Raw genomic sequence first — 21,072 nt, forward strand, 5'->3', positions numbered from 1 at the left:
AATATTTTTGCACTATTTGTTTATTGTTGTGATACTGACAACTTCCTCTGATATTTAGTGATGTTTACCTTTTTGTACTATCAGTATTCATGGAAGCCCTGAGCTGATATACTGTGGTATATTAGACTGATGGCTTCATTTCTCAGCCATTGTGACAACTAATTGAAGATGAAAAATATGTGTGTGTCAAAGCATTCAGATATGTTCAGTTATAAAAGACTACAGAATGGAATTACATATCAATGAAACCAATATACAATGAAAAAACACACATTTTATGAAGCCTTTTTATCTTTAATCTTTGGGGATTATCTAAAACATGAAATGTAGAGATCTGACAGCGAAGGCATTTAACTCGTTTCTTGAAGTTCAGATTATGTTCCAGGCACATGGCATAGATTCCAAAGATTCAATCTAGAGGTGTGTACATCTCATAAGCAAGGTTTAAGGTCACTTATTTACAGGATGGAAAGAATCTCGGTTTAATATGTTCACTGTGATCATATCACACAACGTGACAAATCAACTTAATATAAAGAATATCTGCTATCTGTTGCTTTTGTAGTAATAATGACATGAAGTAGGTAGGTAGATAAACATTTGACAGATGTGTTTTTCAAACAGGCACTTCTAAAATGAGAATCTGCTATTTATCTGCTCATAACACAATGGGTCAAATCCTGTTCTTGAAAACATTATTTGATTTTTGCTTATTCTGTATCATGCTTGTAAATCGACATAGTAGTTTACCAGTAGACTGTACACATTTTAATACGTTATATTATCTAAATATTTCTGCGAAGGATGAATGATTTAACTTTAATTATTTAACTACAGTGTATCTATCCCCAGAATTATCTTATTACCTTTTCCATTCTATCAATAAAGGGTAAAATAGACACTCTAAACACTCTAGACACAAAAACAACTTTAACTAATGTAACCAGACTTGCTCCCTCTCTCTTCGGTTGTCCGTACCCCCCTTGTTCGTATTCTGAATAAAGATGAGTGTTCCCCTTTTATACCCCCCGAACACTGACCACCCCTTGGCTTTTTAACTTCAAAAGCGTTATTAGCTTAAGTGCTTTCCCTGGGTGTCTACCGAATGCAGGCAGCAGTACATGGTCGTCGAATGTGTGGAACTCTTTTGGGCTATGCTATACCGTAAACTCTGTGAATAACTGTACGGCTGCCTGTTCTGCTCCCAGACAAGTTAGGAGAACACCGTTCAGGAGAATGAAACTACTGACTGGGGGAGCATTCGTTGGTGTTCGCACAGAAACTCTCAAAAGTTGACCAGCCATTGCCTTTTTTTCTCCGGAACAGTTTTGGGCTATCACCTCGTGGCCGGCTGGTCAGAACTTTACCCGAATGGCAATTCCGTTCTACCAAATTAATTTGAGCACTATGGTACAACTTGGGCACTCAGATCCCAGCTATTTGGGGATATAAGACTTGAGAAGTTCCTGTGTAGTTTGACTGTATTTTCAGAGTGTTTTTTTTTATATTTTATGTATGGTTCCCTGTAACTGAGAGATAATTGAGTTACCAGTTTTTGACTCAATTATCTCCCAGACACAGGGATGCCTGGGAGGGGTTAGTGTAATGTTGAATGGAAATCCATGCTGGGGGTCTGTGCATAAAAAGCCGAGTGGCTCAATAAAGTCAGTTGTACTCCCAGAAGTGTGTGTTGTCCAGTTACTGGGGAGGTGGAGAGCTATTCATTCACTTCCTGAGTTCTAGTTACCACGGATCCAGTGGAGAAATGTTCTTGTGAGAACCAGAGATTCGCTACAATTTCAGGACAGAGGCAATTGTGCAAGTTCAGAACCAAAACAAAACCTTGAATTTACCCTACGTATTTGATCTACCATAATTTAAGCTTTTCTTTTTAAGTGCCCCCATACATATTATATGCTAATTTTTTAACCCTTTAAGGACCAAACTTCTGGAATAAAAGGGAATCATGCTCCCTTGATAAAGGCTTCTTAGCCGAAACGTTTGGGTTTTTTTGATTGACTCTGTCCCTGCTTCTCACTGAACTTGGTATGGTTTTTTGCATTTTGTTTATTCTTTGGGTTTTGTTTATACTAGTATTACAGTGGTCTGTTTGCATGATATTTCTTTCATTTACATATCACGCATTGCGTGTTTATATATGTCCAGAATTTTTTTTTTCTGTTAGATACTTTACAATAACATGACTTTGTATTCTTATTGAGAATATTTAAAGATACATTCTTATAGTATATACCCATTTAATAAAGATTTTTTTCATATATATAAAGATTTATGGTTGTGCTCCTTACTCTATTTATAAAAGGGAATCATGACATGTCACACATGTCATGTGTCCTTATGGGGTTAAAGGACCAAAATGACTTTAATTTAATATCCTACATACATATATACAAACATTAAGTGTGAATAAAATGTTAACCATTGAAAAAATTCAACAAATGCATTTTTTCACAATATTGCATATAATAATTTTTATACATCCAGTTCAACTAAAGAAAAATATATAGCTTCCTTTATCCTTTATCAGCACTGCTTGTTCAGAGAAAAGACAATATTTACATTACTGTCGAGGGACATCTCTACTGGCAGTCACTCAGACATGCAGCATTGACGGCCAGCGTCTTTATGCTCTGCATGGAGATGCTGAATGCACCACATACAGATGCATTGATTCAACCCATCTCTATGAGGAGAAGCTGATTGGTGCAGTGTGGTATTTTGCCGCGCTTGCACATAGTCTCACAATGCTTTCCTATGGGAAAGCATTGGATTGGCTGAGATTATCACGTTTGATGATCTCAACCAAATGGGGTAGAGTGGGAGCAAGGTCAGTCGTGCACCACTGGAAAAAGATGATTAAAATCCCCCTTTTTAACCAGAAGTAAGGAGTGCCAGGGGGCTAAACTGTTCTTTTAGAACTTTAATGTCTGGAATACACTTTTGTATTCCTGACACTATAGTTTTCCTTTCACCTAACTCTAACATTACAGCTAAAACTGTTCATAACACTAACTCTAATACTACTCTACTCTTACCCTTAAATCTAACCCTAACCCCACCACTATTCCTAACCCTAAGGAAATATTCTGCTAATCTCTATTCTGATATACATGGGTAGCTAGTCAAAATGGTAGATAGTGATCTGTGACTGCCATCTACCAGCTGTTTTCATTAAATTATATGTAATTATGAATGGAGCCGGCTTCCCAGGTGATAATTCTTTGATTGGTGCTTGACAGCCGGCAATGCACAGCACTGATCACAATTGGGTTGGAATACGCAGGGAGACCCTGTGAGAGCCTAATCAGACCGTGGGGGTATCCCTGAAGCAGCGATCGCTCAGCAGCAATTTTATGAATGGATTTAAAGTACTCTAAGCACTGACTCGCAGTGCTTCTTAGAGCTCATTGGTCCGTTTGGGGCCACTAAAATCGACAAAATGGACAGAGGACAGCCCCGGGTATCCATTAAAACTTGGGTCTCCTGGTGTGAGCGGTGAGTTAACCCTTGTCACACTGCAATCTCTTTATAAGCATTTGAAGAGCTACTTGCAGAGCTGTCTGGATCCCCTAAAATAGTTCTAGCTGATAGGATATCTCTTAGGACCCTGGTGTGAACATTGATTTAACCTTAATCACACCAAAACTGCAGGATGTGTCAGTACGCCCGAAGTCCATTAAAGCCCATTATACTTAGGACATACTGAAATGTCCTAACGCTGTGGTCTTGGTGTATAGATCATGCCCTGCACTCTCACTTCTAAATTCTTTGCCATTTAGTAGTTAAGTCACTTTGTTTATGCAGCCCTAGGCACACCTCCCCAGGCTGAGACTCACACAGCCTCCCTACAAAGTTCCTGAAAAAAAGAGTCGACAAGTTTAACTTATCTCATTGCACAACGATATTCCTTATATATATTCTGCTATGTTAATAACTGGCTAGCACCCGCTACAGTGCTTATGTGTGTGATTAAAAGTTCTATTAACAGAACAGGAGTACGAACTTCTAAAGTAAACACACTGTGCTGTAAGATCTGATTGAAAATAAAACCAGGTAATGTGTGGTTAGGGCTCCATTATGAGAAAGCAAGTGATTTAATGCCTAAATGGCAGAGAATTAAGCAGTGAGACTGCAGGGAAATGATCTATACACCAAAACTGTTTCATCAAGCTAATGTTGCTTTGGTGCTGAGGGTATCCCTTTAAATAATTTATATGGGTCCTGTAACATTGTGCTTTTTTTTTCTAGTGTGATTACATGCATTTTTTTGTTATATCTGTTCTTACAGAAAGCACAGATGGTTTAGACACTCGGCATGACTGAGCATTTTTTTCAATGATAAGTATGTAATTCATAAAATGCAAGCTGTACAGATTTCTTTGTGATTATGGCTAAAATAGATACCAGCTATAGTTCTCTTTTTTCCAAAAATAAAAAGTAAAAAGGCAGCATTTTTATTTATTGTTAAATGTTTATACAATGAATACACAAGGCGTTCTATTGTTACCCGATATGTCCTGGAACAGTTTAAACAAGGACAACACTGCTCAATTCAAGTTTAACAAGTATTGCAGTTACATTTAGGTTGGAGTGTAGGGATTTTGTAAATGTTGACTGTTTCTAGAAGATATAGTTGCAAAACTCTGCAGAAGGCTCAACTCTCTTTGCGTTTCGTGATATGTAGGGCCGTCTTTAATGCGGGACAAAAGGGTCAGCTGCCCCGGGCCCTGTCACTGCTGGGGGGGCACAAGGCAGCTGCCCCGTTTGCCCTCTGCCCGCAACAATGTCTTTTGGGATCGCTGATCCCAAAATAAATTGTTGTGGACAGCGGGTCCGCACACTATGGGTGTCATCAGGGGCACGGTCTGGCGCCCTGGCGCTTTAAGGGCGCGACCAGGCCCCTTGCTTTTCGGCAGCCGGCTGGGAGGAAGTGAGAGCCGCCCATCACTTCCTCCCACAGGAACAGGAGCCGCGCAGGATGAAGGAGGACCAGCTGTTCCCGAGGGGGCCAGGCCGGGAGAGAGCGAGAGCTTAACTCCCACCCACCCCAGCCAGCCCACTGGACCCCAGGGAAGCCACCCTCCAGGAAAAAGTAAGAAACTGGAGGGTAGTTATCAAATTTTGCATGAGTGTTTGAGTGTGTGTGTGTGTGTGTGTGTCAGTATGTATGTATGTGTGTCAGCATGTCTGGCTGGCTGTGTGTGTCAATATGTCTGTGTCTGTGTGTTTCAGTATGTCTGTCTGTCTATGTGTATGTGTGCCAGAATGTCTGTCAGTGTGTCAGTATGTCACTGTGTGTGTGTGCGCCAGTATGTCTGTCTGTGTGTATGTGTGCCAGTATGTCTGTCAGTATGTCTGTGTGTGTGAGTCTGTCAGTGTCTGTGTTGTTCACTATGTCTGTGTGTATGTGTTTCAGTATGTCTGTCTGTGTGTATGTGTGTCAGTGTGTCTGTGTGTGTGAGTATCTGTATATAGTCAGTGTGTGTATGTGTGTCAGTGTTTGTATCTGTGTATCTGCATGTGTGTCAGTGTGTGTTGGTGTATCTATATGTAGTCATTGGTTGTATCTGTGTATCAGGTTGTGTATCTGTTTGTGTGTCTATGTGTGTCAGTGTATCTATATGTAGACTGTGTGTATATGTATGTTCTCTTTGTGTGTGTGTGTGTGAGTGTGTATCTATATCGAGTCAGTGGGTATCTGCATGTGTGTCAGGTTGTGTATTTGTGTGTCTGTTTGTGTGTATCTATATGTAGTCAGTGTATGTATCTTTGTATCTGCGTGTGTGTATCTGTATGCATTGTATGTATGTGTGTATCTATATGCAGTCAGTGTGTATCTGTGTATTAGCATGTGTCAGGGTGTGTATCTGCGTGTCATTGTTTGTATCTGTTTGTCTGTATCTGCATGTGTGTCAGTGATGGCATCTGTATGTGTGTGTATGTGTGTCAGATTGTGTATCTGTGTATCATTGTTTGTGTCTGTCTGTGTATCTGTATGTGTGTTAGTTTGTTTCTGTATGTTCTCATTGCGTGTATCAGTGTATCTATTTGTAGTCAGTGTGTGTATCTTTGTATCGGCATGTGTGTCAGTGTGTATCTGTATGTTCTCATTGTGTGTATCTATATGCGGTCAGTGTGTATATGTGTATCTGCACCTCCTTTTATCACACATGCACATACAAATATGCAGAATACACAAGGCAGGGATCAAAAAAGTTTTAATTTATAAGATATATATCACAAAGATGACTTGTAAACTTTTCAAACATGTAGTATATTTATTAGTTTCAGATATATTTATTAAAGGAAACAGAAAAAAATAGGCTAGCTTACAGGCAAACAATGACCAAACTATCTTTTACTCTTACATGAAAATACATTTCTCAGCTACCAGAAATATATAGTAAATAAGTAAACATTTCCAGAACTCAATATAAAGTGCAAAGACGTTTTTATTTTATTATTATTTATAACAGATGTAAAACACAACATGCCATGTTAATGTTTTCTCAAGAACGGGAAATGGGTGTGTCTCGTTTTAATTTAATTTTTTACCAATAAAATGATAGATGCATATCATTGCCATCTGTTATTGGCTGAACACTGTCAGTCTAAAATGTGTTTCTTGTTTCCTTCATTTGCAGTTCGGGATAAATATATGTACAACCTAATAAATTAGCCACAACCAGCAAACAAAAATATATCATAGTTACTTCTAAGTTAAAAATAACGTAAGGCATTGTAAAGTCAGCTAGTAAAACATAAAAGGCAATATCTACTGTCTTAATAATGTAACAACATGATAGTGGTACGTGACTTTATTTGGGTTTACTTCTTTCATAGGGAATTTCGCATGGTGGTTGGCATTTCTGTACACGTTTGTGTCTATTCCAGAGGTAATTATTGACTAATGTCTAGTAAGATATATAACATACAAGATCCAGTGCACTCACTCATTCACTATACAGCAAATTCAAAGCTCGTAGAATGTAATAGTTTTGTTTTTTTCTAAAACACCTAACCTAGGCTAAAACAATGAGGGTTTAGTTACAGTATATAATCATACATTGCATTAGACTATATATATATATAATCCAAGAGGGGAACACTCTAAAGGCAATGTATGTTTTAGAGGCAAGTAATTTTTATTTACATAACTGTGTCAACAATTTAGTCCTCTCCTCCTCCTTTCATCAGTAAAAGTCCCTGCGTGGACAGAAACATTGATGCCATTTAGGATTATGTAAATAAAATGTACTTACCTCTGGAGCATAAATCCAGCTAAATGTGCTTCTCTTGAATTATATATTTTGGCTGTTTTCTAAAATCAATTGTTGTCAAATCAATTGACTCGTTGAGTGCACAAAATCATGGTATGCTTCTCTCCTATAAAAGCTTTGATTTCAACTATAATATCATGAATTTGTATTTTATATATATATATATATATAGAGAGAGAGAGAGAGACAGACAGACAGACAGACACAAAAAAACAAAATTCAGAGTAGGATTTGACAGGTAAATAGCTTTGTAACTAGTTATTTTTTTTGTTGCAGCTGCATTATATAACGAGATTCATCATGGGTAATTTCATGAAGGAACCAGTAAAAATAAATGTAAAAAAAATTAATTATATAGCGTGATATGTTTGAAAGATTTTTACATCTTGTATTGGAAAATGATCCTAAAATGTGATAATATTTCAACAGGATGGGGCAACTCCCCATGCAGCCAGGGCCACAATGGATCTTGAGATAATTGTGGATAATTTAAGAAATTCCCAGATCAACTGGCTGCCCTGTTCGACCAACCTTTCAGCTCCGGATTATTTCCTGTGGGGATACCTGAAGGAGTGGATGTATGTGAACAAACCGCGTACACTTGAGCAGCTCAAGGAGAATATCCGTGCAGAAATTCGAGTGCAAGAGCCTCAAATATTAACTAACAATTATGAACAATGCAATCGAAAGAGCCCAACTTTGCAAGGTGTCAAATGGATGTAATTTAAAAGATGTAATCTTCCATACATAGCCAAACAAATCTCCATATGTTAAGTATTCATTATATGCAATATCATTGACATTGAATCATTAATAAACAAAGTTATTGAGTCATAAAACACTACTCTGAATTTTGGCCCACCCCGTATGTATGTATGTATGTATGTATCTCTTCAGACAGATATGACTTATCTATACATTGTACTAAACAAACTGATAGAAATAAATTTAGAAGTAAACAACACAAACACATACACACACCTGTAAACAAACACTATAGAGTTAGGAATACTAATGTGTATAATGTGTATAATGTCTTAGGCACTGAGACCATTAATGCCCATAAAGAGCAACATTTAAATTTACTCAGCTTTTCTCCCACACTGTGACTGTTCTCTGCAGCTGACCCCGCCTCCGTGGCTGAGATCATCAGTCTTAATGATCTCAGCTAATCCAATGCTTTCCCATAACAAACCATTGGGAGGCCAGAGCACAAATGTGGCAAGACATCTCTATGAGACCATATGATTGAAATAGAGAATTGAGTTTTACTCAGCTATATCATTGGAAGTGCCTCTAGTGACTATCAGAGTGACAGCCACCAGAGGAATTTAAATCCTGCAATTTAAATATTGTTATTCCTGCAGAACAACAATATTTTACACTGCATTGATAAAAGAAAGGGGGCATGGCAGTCAGACTATTTTCTTGAGTTGTCTAGGTGCCTCTATTGTTCTTTTGACATGCTAGGAATTTTGGCATGCTATGTGTATCATTTAGGCATGGAGTAGCTACACTTGCAGATGCCCCATCAATTCCCTATGACAAAGCTAGGAGGACCCAATCGTGATGTATCCCCTAAACCTTTACATTTGCAAATAACTGAAGGGACTTAACTTTTGATTAAAAAAAACAATGTTGGTGTAGATCATGCTCTTGAATTCTTACTGCTCAATTATCTGCCATTTAGGAGTTAAATCACTTTATCTAGATATGTTTAATCTAGAATTTCCAATCTCCTGCTCTGTTAATAGAGCCTAGACCCTACAGGAGTCTCGTGTATGATTAAAATTCAATTTATAGAGCAGGAGATACAAACTTATAAAGCAAGTTAACATCTGATTGTAAATTAAACCATCTTTAACTGTGTAAGTGCATAAACAGGAACAAACGTGATTTAAGTCCTGAATGATAGAGAATTGAGCAGTAAAATTGCAGGGGCATGATCTATACATCAAAACTACATTGTTAGCTAAAGTTGTTTTGATGCCTATAGTATCCTTTTAATTAGCACAATATAGATTAAACCAATTTAACATTTATTTAAATGTGTGGGACTAATTATATAATCTATTTATTTACTTTATAGAGTTTTTAAACCAACAAAATAGCATTAAAACAACATTATTATAATAAATATTGCTTTTTGTATTGCTTTAGGTGCAAATAGTATTGGCAGCTATGTCTACAATACATACGCTAATATAACCAGGTTTAAATAATATTGTAATACCACATGTTCAGTATCCCAGTTCATTGGGAAGGTTTTCTGGCATTTTTAAACAACCACTTTTGGTAAAATAAGAACATTGTATAATAAATATTAAATAAATAAATACATGATAATGTGAGTATCCAGTGTTTAAACAAATTCTGCAACAACACGCACAAATTATCTAATATATCTAACATGTAATAACAGATCTAACATATCATCCTTTTAAGTACCAAACTCAGGGGAGAGGATATGGTCCCCTCAGGATCTTAACAAATTAAAGTCTCAATAGAACTCATATAATATTGAAAATATTTCCCATTATGTTACTATGTTACAGATATTTGTTAGACGAGCAAAACCAATGCATACAGGATACACCAGAAAAAAATAATCAATGAATACAAAATGATTCTTAGTACAATATTATACAGATGCAGATATCATGTACATAAACGTACAGTATGAACTCAGCTTGTCTAAATCAGTTATTGTTTTTAGATATTAAAATGGTGATACCGTTAATAAAAACATAAATTCCTAGGATGCAAGTGGAAGTAAACACGGCAACATTCCCCTTTGTGGCAATAGCTTGGCAAATCATTCTTCGTTTAAAATTAGATTCGTGATTTTTTTTTTGAGAATTAAGCTCAGTGACTTGTTCTAGTGTATAAATACCATCAAATATAAATCTATGGTAAGAAGCTGTGTGATGTGTCTAGGCCTAAAATGATGTTAGGGCCCAGTTTTTCAGTCTTAATGCAGGGTTTACGAAACACTGCTCTATAAGAACTGCATGAGATCAATTTGGAATTTTAAAGAGACATTATAGTCACCAGAACAACTACAGCTTAATGTAGTTGATCTGGTGAGTATAATAGCTCCCTTTAGGCATGTTCATGTAAACACTGCCTTTTCATAGACAACTCCAAGTGGCCTCTCCTCAGATGGCCACTGGAGGGGCTTCCTGGTTCAGGGCTGCCCAGTAAGCAGTCCTGCCATTCAGCGTCCCCACACTTTGCATGGGGCCGCTGAATTTTCCTCATAAAGATGCATTGATTCTATGAGGAGGTGCTGATTGGCCAAAATGGTGTTTGGCCCTGTCCCCTTGCAGATTTTAGCCAATCCAATGCTTTCCCAAAATCTGCATTTTGATGATGTCACCAAGGGGGCGGGGTCAGCACAGCCATACCCGTGGAGAGCTGAAAATAAGGTAAGTTTTAACCCATTCTGAGGGGGCTAAGGGGAGGTCAAGCCACCTAAATGGTGGGTTTTCACTATAGGGTCAGGAATACATGTTTGTGTTCCTGACCCTCTTGTGATCCTTTAATGAAATCTAAGGATTTCTTTCATTAGAAACAGTATCATCTCCTATATGGTGTTACCCAGGGAGATCTGTAGTTTATTTGTAATACAGAGACAGGGTAATTTACAGGGTTACATGGATAGAAGAAATTGGATTTCTAGCGCTTTTGCAATGGCTGCTAGGACTTCCCAAACCAGAGTCTCTTCCTCCTGGCTGTAGATAAATGTGAAAAGGTGATGTAGAGAAGCAGCGCCTTCAGTAATGTCCTCAAATCCAATTGAGAATAGGGTGATATGAAATGATAAGAAGACAATGAAATGAAATCTAGTGCAGTATTTTCAATGCATGTGATATTAGATGAAAAGAAAGAAATAAACTTGCAACTGTACAATTGTAATTGTAAGGACACTGTAAGTGTATTTCTTTCTTTTCAACTAATATCACCAGCAATGAAAATACTGCACTAGATTTATTTTTTTTTCTTTTCTTATCATTTCATATCACCCTGTAATCAATTGGATTTGAGGACATTACTGAAGGCGCTGCTTTCCTACATCAACAAAAATTACAGGGTTAATCACTAGTAAGAATCCAAACTGAAGATAAACATTTTCTAACTCAGCTATGCTTTCAGTTTGGCTACTCTGGACTTTAATTTGAAATTCACTTGATCTCTACCCTGAATTCTCACTTAAGTAAATAACCCTGTTAGTGTTATCACATTAGCTACTTTTTGAAGTAATAAATTGATGGATATACCAAGAGATTGAAAATAATTAAACACGGCTACATTAGCTAGAAGTATCAACAATAACACAATTTAAAAGATGATTTTTTTTTTTGTCATATCAGTTAAACATTAACTTAACACAATATTTGTCTCTTCTATAGAAGGCTTGTGACGTTTGAATAAAGCAATTTTGCTTCTGCCGTAGAAATGCCTCTTTACAGTTCGAGTACAGTATTTGGCATGCGTTGCACGGCCTTGAAAGACTGTTGTCATATAAAGTTGATATCTTTAGGAAAACGCTTGTGGATTTTTTAGGCACAGCAGTTATTTCTCCAGTTAAAATGTCAATGCAGGTTGAATGTTGATCCAAGGAAAAATCTCATTGACATACTTTGAATTAAAAAAATTAATTGTTTTTCTGACTTTGACCAGCAATAAAAAAATGGTATAGTCAACTGTAATAACCTGATGGACACATATTCCTTGTTAACCTCTGTTACTTATGTTTATTACAAGTACCATGCCGCCTACAAATACTATTTTATTCTTTTCTCAGAGCTTAACAGTAATTATTACTTAACATAATGCTACATGTACCACAAATATAATTGACTGTAACTCGGGAAGTGCACAGATATCAAGGATCAGATTGTAGATGTGGATTATGCAAGAAATGCAAAGTCTCAAGGATTAGACGGTTGAGCTGAACACTACATCTTGGTTTTTGCCTTTGTACCATGCTTTGATTTTTTGGAGCTGGGTGGGTTTGGCTGCGATTTCTCTTTGACCTGAGCTGGCTTCTTTTGTTTTTGGCTCACTTTTAGGGAGCATAAACCCAGGATTTCACAATACTTGTTGCACAGATGCAAGGCTTTAAACTGATCAATAAAAGATCCAGAGCAGTTTCCTTTGAACCCCTTGTATCTGATTTGGAGAAAAACACAAGTGCATATATACATATTAAAACCATGAAATAAACTTTATTGTAAACAAACAAAACCACAAAACAATCCTATTTATACAGAGTTTTATATATTCTTTTCAATTAAAAACACTGTGGCTTGTTCTAACACCCATTGCTGACTGTAGATAGACTATATGGCCTTATTCATTATTGAGTTCAGGTGTTTCCGCCTCACCTGTTCAATCCTTCAAGCGAAGGATCATCGTCATGAAGTAGGATACAACGACATTTTAGGCAATTGGATGCTTCCAACTTTGTAGCAACAGTTTAACTCTTTCCTTTTTCAGTATGATTGTACTGTATGGTAATCTCCCAGGAATAGAGCAATGGTGCAATGAGGTCAGATTCTCACCGCTAGATTAAATGTAAGTAACCCATTTATTTTACAGCATTAATTTAAATGCACTTTACAACACTCCAACGTAATCAACAATGTATTTTTTTATAACACCGGAGTGTTCACTTTTCCACATGTATAGTTCTGATTATTATTTTTTTGGTTCTGCCTCTTCACATAGTGATAGCAATATCTCATTGAGGACAGCAATATTAAAAATATATATCTATTTACCATTTTATGCCCTTAACTGTATGGATTGCAGAGCTATGAGGAGCCTATTGCTCCACTTCCAAAGAAGAAAAAGAAGATAAGAAATATATTACACGGTTTCTTACCCTTTGGCTATTGTTGCTATGCCAACATCTGTTAACTTCATTCCAACACCTGCAGAATAAATAATAAAAAAAATAAGAATGTTTAGCTCTTGCAAAGCCCATCCACACAGTGAAAGTCAAATAGCAAATGGCCAGAATCTACAACAGGTTTCTGCTTTATCAAAATCCTTTAACGCTACTGGTTTAAAAATATATAACCTTTTATAGAATGACAGGGTTAATCTGCTACAGAAACAAAAAACCCCAAAAGGGTGACACATCAGGTACCAGAATGTTAGTTGATGAGACAAATGGAAAGATCATCTGTCTTTATGAATCAATGGGAGTGAAACGGACACTTAGGGTCACAAACATTTATCTAACAGATAAATAGATGTGGATAGGCTGATAATGATTCTAGTTGGCACCACACATAAAGACTTTCTAATTTATTAAATGAATGCTGCTAGTGAAAGCTAATAGCAGGCAGATGGTACCGTGATAGGTCTGGTGCCAGCGAGTCTCGCTGTGTGATAGTAGTATATATATTCTATTTTAGCTGTGTGTGGAGAGGGCTCCAAAAAAGGTGCAACCACTGGGGGCATGGAAATGGTAGAAAGAGACATGGGTATTTGCATAAAGCAGCCTATATAACACAGTATCCTTTCTATCCCGGGGGCTGGGCACCTAAGGAGGGATATGTTGGGGTATCCAACTGCTAGGGTACAGGGTTAAGAAGTCAGCAGAGTCAGGCGCCGTGCAAGGGGATTGCTAATCTGTCCAAGTATCCATAATGGGAAATCCAAACAATTTATGGACTAGAAGAGTGAAGCACAGAACACTGGAGGGACAAAAAACTACAATGGAAGAAGCAATCGTTAGACCAAATAGAGGGACCTCAATACCTGGCCAATTCTACAGTAAAGAGCTGGGTTTTACATCAGGTTGATTTATGATGGGATCCAGGTGTTTGTCTACAAATAAGACATTTTCAGTCTGTATGCATAGAGAGCGTTGTCTGAGCAGAGCTCATTGCCTTGCAGTTTGATATACCAGATGTTATTTTGGGAAAGCCATAGTGCCATCTACTGACAATGAAATTGGTTACAGTTTCTTTGCTATCCTACAGAAAGATTTTCTTCTGGCTGTCTATTTTAGGGGTTGCTAATTACTACCAGCTACACTGAACAAAATTATAAACGCAACACTTTAGTTTTTGCCCCCATTTTTCACGAGCTGAACTCAAAGACTTTTTCTATGTACACAAAAGGCATATTTCTCTCAAATATTGTTCCCAAATCTGTCTAAATCTGTGTTAGTGAGCACTTCTCCTTTGCCGATAAAATCCATCCACCTCACAGGTGTGGCATATCAAGATGCTGATTAGACAGCATGATTATTACACAGGTTGCCTTAGGCCTTAGACCATAGCTAGAACAAACTCCATCCTAAAGCACTACTGTGCAGTGATATAGGGGATATGCTCATCCCTGCCATAAAATATGTTTTGCGAGAATTATGTAAGGCTCAGTAAATTACTTGTCTAAGCAGAACCCCTTTCAGAAGATGCAAATCTGTGTCTTTATCAAATGCATGAGATTTAGTCTAAATCAAAATAAAGCTTTGTTTTTTTTACAGCAAGAACAATAAGAATGTGGAATTATCTGTCTGAAGAGGTGGTTTTATCAGAAACTATACCGATTGGATGCATACTTGCAAAAACTTAATATTCAGGATACCATTTTTCATTTGTCAGGTAATAGCTTCTAGATCCAAGTAAATATCTGACTACCGTTCTGGGGTCAAGAAAGCAATATTTCCTAGTTTGTTGCAAAATTGGAAGCATTTCAACCTTTTTTTTTTGCTTTCTTTTGGATCAACAGGAAAAACAGATGTGAGTAAGGATGAACTTGATAGACGCCTGTGTCTTTTCAGTTATGGAAGTATGAATTTCAAATGCTAGTATCTTTTTTAAAATTATTTTTATTTTACATTTTATTTTGATTATGTTTAATATGCATTATCCATCTAAGCAAGTAAAAATAATAATAGATCAACTCCAACCAGAAGTGTGTCTCATAATAAACTCTCTATTATGACTGATCAGTGATATGATTATTTGAGCGTGTGCAGCACTATGACTTAATAGACTATCTGACATGGATAGGCAACCTTCGGCACTCCAGATGTTTTGGACTACATCCCCCATAATGCTCTTACACCCGTAATGCTGGCAAAGCATCATGGGAGGTGTAGTGACCCTTGACCCTTGACCCTTGACCCTCTTCAGTCTGGCTTCCGCCCTCTCCACTCTACTGAGACCGCTCTTATCAAAGTGACTAATGACCTAATCTCTGCTAAATCCAAAGGTCACTACTCCATATTAATTCTCCTTGACCTCTCTGCTGCCTTTGACACAGTTGATCATGCTCTCCTCCTTCAAACTCTTCAATCACTCGGTCTCTGTGACTCTGTCCTCTCTTGGTTTTCCTCCTATCTCTCCCAACGCTCATTTAGTGTCTCCTTTTCCAAGGATACCTCCTCCCCTCGCCCTGTCTCGGTTGGAGTTCCCCAAGGCTCTGTCCTTGGTCCCCTTCTATTTTCTCTTTATACTGCCTCTCTTGGAAAACTTATTGCCTCTTTTGGATTCAACTACCACCTGTACGCTGATGACACTCAGATAAACCTCTCCTCACCGGACCTCTCCCCGGCCGTCCTGCAACGTGTCACTGCTTGCCTCTCTTCCATCTCTGACTGGATGTCGTCACGCTTTCTCAAACTTAACCTCTCTAAAACTGAACTCCTTGTCTTTCCTCCTCCTAATACTGATCCTCCTCTCTCACTCTCCCTTCAAGTCAGTGATATCCACATAAGTCCATCCCTACAAGCGCGCTGTCTTGGCGTCATACTTGACTCTGGTCTCACCTTTGAGTCTCACATCCAGTTTGTTGCCAAGTCCTGTAGGTTCCAACTCAAAAACATAGCCCGCATCCGCCCCTTTCTTACGCAAGATGCTACCAAGGAGCTTGTTCATGCTCTAGTAATTTCCCGCATGGATTACTGTAACTCTCTCCTGATTGGGCTCCCCAAAAGCTGTACTGCCCCGCTACAGTCTGTAATGAATGCTGCAGCTAGACTGATTTTCCTATCCAGTCGGTCCTCTCACACCTCGCCCCTCTGCCAGTCCTTACATTGGCTCCCTGTATCCTATCGGAGTCAATTCAAAGTGCTAACCCATACATTTAAAGCACTGAACAATTCCAGCCCCTCTTATATCTCTTCACTGATCCAGAGGTATGCCCCTCCTCGTACCCTCTGCTCTGCCCGCGACCACCTCCTGACCGCTGCTCGCACCCGTACGGCCAACTCGCGCTTGCAGGACCTCTCACGGGCGGCTCCTCTCCTTTGGAATAACTTGCCTACTGCCATCAGACTCTCCCCTAGTCTTCAATCATTTAAGAAGGGCCTTAAAACCCATCTCTTCAGGAAAGCATATGGCCTCCCAGAGTAATCTCTCCCTTACATACCTGTCTCTTGCTCTCTCCTATGGGATAGTGCTTTGCTCTCTTCTCCAGCTCTGCTTCACTCCTACCTGATATTTCCTATCCTAATGTTTCTAATACCCCACCTCCTATAGACTGTAAGCTCATTTGAGCAGGGTTCTCTTCAACCTGTTGTTCCTGTAAGTTTTCTTGTAATTGTCTTATTTATTGTTACATCCCCCCTCTCAAAATATTGTAAAGCGCTACGGAATCTGTTGGCGCTATATAAATGGCAATAATAATAATAATAATAATAGTCCAAAACATCTGGAGTGCCAAAGGTTGCCTATGCCTGGTCACTATCAAATACTTTAAAAACATAGGATGTATACGGCATTGCATTAACAATTACCTTGCATATCAGTGACCAGCAAGTTGCCATTTGTCTTCTCATATACCCAGTGCTGGAAAGTACAACATTTCTGCCCGGCTTCGGAATCTCTTCTCAAGACATTGATTTCCTTCCCGTCCCTAACAGAATATTTCACAAAATCTCCAATAAGCTCTTCTTCAACTGTTGCATACGGGATATTGTTTGCTGGTCGATGAATGAGAAATATAGGAATTATCCTGTGGAGTAAAATTGAAATCAAGTTAAAAGGGAAAAATATCTGTATGTTCAAACTGATTCCATGTGAAATTCAGACTGATTGTTAGAACTTTTGAATACTCACAAAATGTAGGCTGGTTTCTAATCTAATCAGGTTAATTATTAAACAGGTAATTGTTAGACTTGTGCAGATTGTTATTTTCAGCTGGTATGAACTAATAAAACTCCTTTTAATCTAAGCCTGACCAAATCGGTCCAGGATTTACCTGTGGAATCTGATTAATTGAATACATTTGTCTGAGTGTAGATTAACCCCATCTGAAAGTTAGGATGTGCTATGCTGTCCTACAAAAAGAGGGCTTTGAGGGTCCTCCATCCAGCCCAAACACTTACCATCCGCTCAGATCCTGATCAGGGGACCTGCCTGACAATATAAAACATAAGATACACCTGTCAGGGTACCTGAAGTCTCTACCTCTGAGAGAGGTAGAGACTTAGAAGTTTATCCGTCCAGAAGGGTTGTTTCCTCCGTCCCTCGCGGTCCTCCCGGTCATTTACACGCCGGCCGCGAGGGATCCACTTCCTTTTGTAACACGACGCCCAGCAGTCGACGTCATGACGCCAACCCGGACCGACCTGTCACTCAATTGTCTGGAAACTAATCAGGACTCGTCGGAGGCGTGTCTACTCTCCTGAGCCAGGGTATTTAACAGTGCTTCTTCCATTTGCTCATTGCCCTGTCGTGGTTCTAGCCTGTCTAGTCACTCAGCGCTCTTGTATTCCAGTTATCCTTTTGGTTCCGACCCGGCTTGTTTGTATTACTCTGCTTTTCTCTGTTACCCTTTGACTCGGCTTGTTCCTCGCTTACCTGTCTTCTCGTTCCCTCGACCTCGGCTTGTCTTTGACCATTCTCTCTCTCTCCGTACGTTAGTCCGGCCATTCTATACTTTCTACTGTCTGTACTCTGCAAGTTGGATCCCTGTCCCGATCCTGACATTACGACAGGGCCAATGGATCCTGCAAGTACAAACAGTCAGCTTGGTCCTTCCGATCCTAGGTTTGAAGCCATGGAACACAGAATGGATCAGATGGCCCTAGCACTACAGGCGTTATTGTCTCGTGCTGATAACCCACCAGAGGAGACGCGTACTACTTCTGTTTTCCCTGTGAGTTCAGGCCTAGAGGTAGCCACTGTAGGTGCCTCCTCCCGTATTACCCCACCAGTACGTTATGGTGGTTCACCTGAGAAGTGTCGTGGTTTTTTAAACCAGATCAGTATCCACTTTGAATTACAACCTCGCTCCTATCCTACAGATAGGGCGAAGGTTGGGTTTATTATCACCTTACTCATTGAGATAGCTCTGAGATGGGCCAACCCATTATGGGAGAATGATAACCCGTTAGTATATAATTATAATGCCTTTGTAGCTGCCTTTAGAAGAACTTTTGACCCTCCTGGTAGAAAGGTCAATGCAGCTAGATTACTTTTGCGCCTGAGACAAGAGAACCGAACACTTGTGGATTATGCACTAGAGTTCAGGTCTTTGGCGGCAGAAGTTAAGTGGAATGAGCAGGCTTATATAGATGTATTTTTGAACGGGCTATCAGATGTAATCCTTGACGAGGTTGCTACTAGAGAGCTTCCTGAAAATTTGGAGGATTTAATTTCGTTCATTTCTCGTATTGATGAGCGTTTAAGAGAGAGACAGAACACTCGAGAGAGGAACTTTAGACCTTCCTTTAAATTAGCTCCCGCATTTCAAAGCCCTGATTCCACTACCTCACTGTTTCCTGAACCTATGCAGATAGGCAATACTCGCCTCTCAGAAGAGGAGAGACAGTACAGGAGAAGGGAGGGATTGTGTATGTATTGTGGAGTCAGAGGTCACTTACGCCTGAATTGCCCTAATCGCTCGGGAAACGCCCGCACCTAAGTTTCTCTAGAGGACAGGCCTTGGGTGTTTCTATTTTGTCCTCTACTCATAATTATAAAGATCACAGGCTTCTGCTACCAGTTTCTTTAACTTGGGAGAAGGGAGTACTAAAGACCATGGCTTTGATAGATTCCGGAGCTGCTGAGAATTTTATCGACCAGGCCTTTGCTACTAAACACACTATCCCATCCCAGTTAAGGGATACACCCTTGGCCGTTGAGGCCATAGATGGTAGACCTTTACTTGAGCCTGTTATCTTTCGTGAAACCATACCCGTTAACTTAACTGTTGGTATCTTACACGAGGAAAACTTATCGCTTATGCTTATTTCGTCCCCTTCTGTTCCCATAGTCCTGGGTTACCCATGGTTAAAGAGACATAACCCTATTATTGATTGGGAGTTAGGGGAGATACTCTCATGGGGCCAGGGTTGCCAGGAGAGGTGTTTACGGAGGGTTTCTCCATTGGGTGTAATTAACACACCAGGTAGTTCTACCCAGTCTACAGATATACAGATACCGCCTCTGTACCTGGATTTAAAAGCAGTATTCGACAAAAAGAATGCTGATACTCTACCTCCACACAGGACTTTTGATTGTAAAATTAATCTACTACCTGGTACCATGCCTCCGAGGGGCAATGTATATCCTCTATCCACCAAAGAGAATTCAGTTCTAGAGGAATATATTCGGGAGAATCTAGACAAAGGATTCATTTGGAGATCTTCTTCTCCTGCCGGGGCTGGTTTTTTTTTGTTAAAAAGAAGGATGGTTCCCTAAGACCTTGCATTGATTACCGAGGTTTGAATAAAATAACCATCAGAAATGCCTATCCGATCCCCTTGATTACCGAGCTGTTTGATCGCCTAAAGGGCTCTAAAATTTTCACCAAGTTGGATCTCAGAGGGGCATATAACTTGGTGAGAATCCAGCAAGGACACGAGTGGATGACAGCGTTCAATACCCGTTATGGACATTATGAATACACGGTCATGCCTTTTGGTCTTTGTAACGCACCGGCAGTATTTCAGGATTTGATTAATAAAGTTCTTAGGGAATTTCAACATGATTGTGTTATTGTGTACCTGGACGACATACTTATACACTCTAGAGAGATTGAGACCCACCACAGACAAGTCAGAAAGGTATTACACAAACTTCTTCAACATGGGTTATACTGCAAATTGGAGAAATGTAGTTTTGACCAGTCTCAGATAGACTTTCTTGGTTACGTGATTTCTGGGGAAGGCTTTAAGATGGATCCCGACAAACTCCAGTCTATTTTAGATTGGCCATTGCCTAAGGGACTCAAGGCTATTCAGAGGTTTATTGGTTTCTCCAATTATTATAGGTGCTTCATTAAGGGATACTCCTCTATTATTGCGCCTATTACCAATATGACCAGACAGGGGGCTGACACTAAGACTTGGTCTACTGAAGCTCTCGTTGCTTTCAAGACTCTCAAGGAACTTTTTGCTTCTGCTCCAATTTTAGTCCATCCTGATATGACTCTGCCGTTCCTACTCGAGGTCGATGCCTCTGAGACAGGCGTAGGTGCTATTCTGTCACAAAGGTTAGGGGTGGACAAACCACTACACCCTTGTGGTTTTTTTTCCAAGAAACTGTCTGGGCCTGAGAGCAGATATGACATCGGTGACAGGGAATTATTAGCGGTCATTATGGCTTTAAAGGAGTGGAGACATTTATTGGAGGGGACCTTACATCCTGTTACCATTTTAACGGATCACAAGAACTTGTCCTATATTGGGGAGGCTAAGCGACTGTCCGCCAGACAAGCTCGTTGGTCCTTATTCCTGACCCACTTCAATTATGTGCTTACTTATAGACCTGGTTCTAAGAACTCTAAAGCCGATGCT

General features: G+C 39.2%; 1 protein-coding gene across 1 annotated transcript in view; it reads right to left on the reverse strand.

Annotated features, from left to right (window-relative positions):
• Window positions 1-12,252: 12,252 nt before the first annotated feature.
• ALPK2 (alpha kinase 2) overlaps window positions 12,253-21,072 on the reverse strand; it is a 60,824-nt gene continuing 52,004 nt past the window's right edge. The window contains exons 8-10 of the mRNA XM_063453949.1: window positions 17,065-17,282; window positions 13,192-13,240; window positions 12,253-12,476 (exon numbers count right to left, since the gene is read on the reverse strand). Of these exons, the coding sequence (XP_063310019.1) occupies window positions 12,263-12,476; window positions 13,192-13,240; window positions 17,065-17,282 (481 nt within the window). The 3' untranslated portion in view covers window positions 12,253-12,262. The remainder of the gene's footprint in view (window positions 12,477-13,191; window positions 13,241-17,064; window positions 17,283-21,072) is intronic.

This window comes from Pelobates fuscus, chromosome 5 (assembly GCF_036172605.1).
Source record: "Pelobates fuscus isolate aPelFus1 chromosome 5, aPelFus1.pri, whole genome shotgun sequence".
In the NCBI taxonomy this organism is placed as follows: Eukaryota; Metazoa; Chordata; class Amphibia; order Anura; family Pelobatidae; genus Pelobates; species Pelobates fuscus.